Source organism: Mesitornis unicolor, unplaced genomic scaffold, assembly GCF_000695765.1.
Source record: "Mesitornis unicolor isolate BGI_N332 unplaced genomic scaffold, ASM69576v1 scaffold46450, whole genome shotgun sequence".
Lineage (NCBI taxonomy): Eukaryota > Metazoa > Chordata > Aves > Mesitornithiformes > Mesitornithidae > Mesitornis > Mesitornis unicolor.
Window position 1 is genome coordinate 932 of NW_010161178.1, and position 2,350 is coordinate 3,281.

General features: G+C 62.5%; 1 protein-coding gene across 1 annotated transcript in view; it reads left to right on the forward strand.

Moving 5' to 3' along the window:
* The window catches only part of DOHH (deoxyhypusine hydroxylase/monooxygenase), a gene marked incomplete at its 5' end in the record, with an annotated part of 2,385 nt that extends 927 nt beyond the window's left edge, over positions 1-1,458 (forward strand). The window contains 3 exon segments of the mRNA XM_010192126.1: positions 1-171; positions 1,149-1,367; positions 1,370-1,458. The exon segment at positions 1-171 is cut by the window's left edge and continues 91 nt beyond it. Coding sequence (XP_010190428.1) covers positions 1-171; positions 1,149-1,367; positions 1,370-1,458 — 479 coding nt within the window.
* Positions 1,459-2,350: the final 892 nt, after the last annotated feature.

Below are 2,350 nucleotides of genomic sequence, written 5' to 3' on the forward strand. Positions count from 1 at the left end.
GCACCAGCCCCTACCTCTCTGTGGATCCCGCTCCCCCTGCCAAGGAGACAGACGTCTCCAAACTCCGTGAAGCTCTCCTGGATGAGTCACGGACACTGTTCGACCGCTACAGGGCCATGTTTGCCCTGCGAAACCTCGGGGGCCAGGCGGCCGTGCTGGCACTGGCAGATGGTAAGGGCCAGCATGAGGCTGCCTGCAGTCTCCTCGCTGTAAATCTACACGGATTAATCTGGGATTGGCTCTTCCCAAATCCAGGGCTGCCAGAGCTGCGGGGCTCCTCTTAGGTTCCTCAGACCTATGTTTCTAGAGCTGCTGGGCCCCTGCTTGCTTACAGGAGCTGTGTCGCAAAGTGCTCTGTGCTCACTGGTGTTTCACAGCCCCCTTGCTGTCCTCCAGGCCCTCTTTCTCCACGGGTTTGGGGTGGGAGAGTGCACAGGCTGTAACATTGGCTTGGGACCAACCAGTCTGACCTGGTGTTTCCTGATGAGACTTGGCCCCAGGGTGTCGGGGTCCTGGTCTCCTATCCTGGAACATCAGAGGCTGCCAACCTTGTCCTGGGGTTTGGGAATATCTCTGGAGAGGGGAGCAAATGCCTCCTGAGTGAGGAAGGGGCAGGAACTGTTTGGCCCCACGCCCCAGCCCAAGGGGAGGGGATGAGGCTCTCCAGCCATCTGGAATGAGCCAAGGGCACACCTGTGCTGTGAGACGAGGCCTGTGGGGATCTGTGAGCTCCTCCTATGGCTGTTCAGTCCCACGGTATGGGAGGACTTGAGAGGCTGTGGCGGTGCCTGCCAGGCTGCCCCAGGCACGTTGCGATGACGGGGCAGGGAAGGGTGCCAGCAGCGCTGCTGCAGGGGTAGGTGCCACCGTCATGAGAAGGCGTCTCTATGCTGCTGGGGCACGGCTGTTGGTGTGCGGTGCTGGGTCTGCCCTGGCTGTGCAGGGTCAGGGAGCAGGAGGGGACAGCCCTTCCTCAAAGGTGTTTGTCCCCTTCCCCAAAATCCCCTACAGATCTGGAGTGGTGACCACTGGCTGTAAGCCCCAGGCCAGCTGTCTCATGGGTTCCCTGGCTTTTGGGTGGGGGGCTCTGGTCAAGCTTCCCAGTGCACTCTGGGGGCAGTGGTGGTGACTCTTGCCTCTCCCCACAGGACTGCGCTCCGGCGGCGCCCTCTTCCGCCACGAGATCGGCTACGTGCTGGGCCAGATGCAGGATGAGGCCTGCGTCCCGCAGCTGACGGCCGCGCTGCGCAGCAGCACCGAGAGCCCCATGGTGCGCCATGAGTGTGCCGAGGCCCTGGGCTCCATCGCCCGCCCCTCCTGCCTGGAGACCCTGCGCACCTTCACCCGCGATGAGGAGCGGGTGGGGCGGGTGAGGTGGCACTGGACATGTATGAGTATGAGAATGGCGCTCAGTTCCAGTACGCCGATGGGCTCTGCAAGCTGCAGGCCTCTGCCTGAGCCCAGCCTGTGGGGGTGCAACCTCCCACACCCCCTCAGCCGCGCTTTCGTGGCCGTCTCCGTCTCCGTGGATGTGTGCCTTTCTCCGGTGGAGGTGGAGGAGGAACTGGATTTGCTTTCTGGCACAATTACAGCCACCTTCTCCCTCCAAATCCAGGCTGAGCTGCTACTTGCCCCCCTCCCACCACCCCCCATTTCCTGGATCTGCCCCTTTTTCCCTGCCAGGATCAGCGCTGCCTGCCCGCAGCCTGGCTCAGGGCTTGGACTGGGTGGGCTTGGTGCTGCGCGTCAGAGCCTGTCGCAGCTGTGCGGGGCCTGAGGCTGCGCTGGGGCAAGCTGTGCGGGGCGTGAGGCTGCTCTGGTCCTCTTCTGCTGTGGCGGCTCAGTGTGAACCAGCTCCGCTTTCCTGCCTGAGCTCTGCTGGGGGTCAGGGCCATTTGGGCACTCTATCTCGTAGGTTGTAGCAGTGCGATGCCTCGAAATCACCCTTGGTGCTGGTGCTGAGCCAGGTCCCTCCTTGCCTCTGCAGTGGAGGAGCTGTGGTGGGTTTGGCCTCTCCTGTTGCTCTTCTGCTGTGGCGGCTCAGTGTGAACCAGCTCCGCTTTCCTGCCTGAGCTCTGCTGGGGGTCAGGGCCATTTGGGCACTCTATCTCGTAGGTTGTAGCAGTGCGATGCCTCGAAATCACCCTTGGTGCTGGTGCTGAGCCAGGTCCCTCCTTGCCTCTGCAGTGGAGGAGCTGTGGTGGGTTTGGCCTCTCCTGTTGGGGCAGGCCAGGGCTGTGCTTGCGGCAGCCTTTGCCCAGGATTGGGGTTGTTTCATGGCAAAGTTTGGAAGATTTGGCTGCGCTTTTTCTTCCTGCAGGGAACGGCGCTGCCATTGGGGCTCACGGGG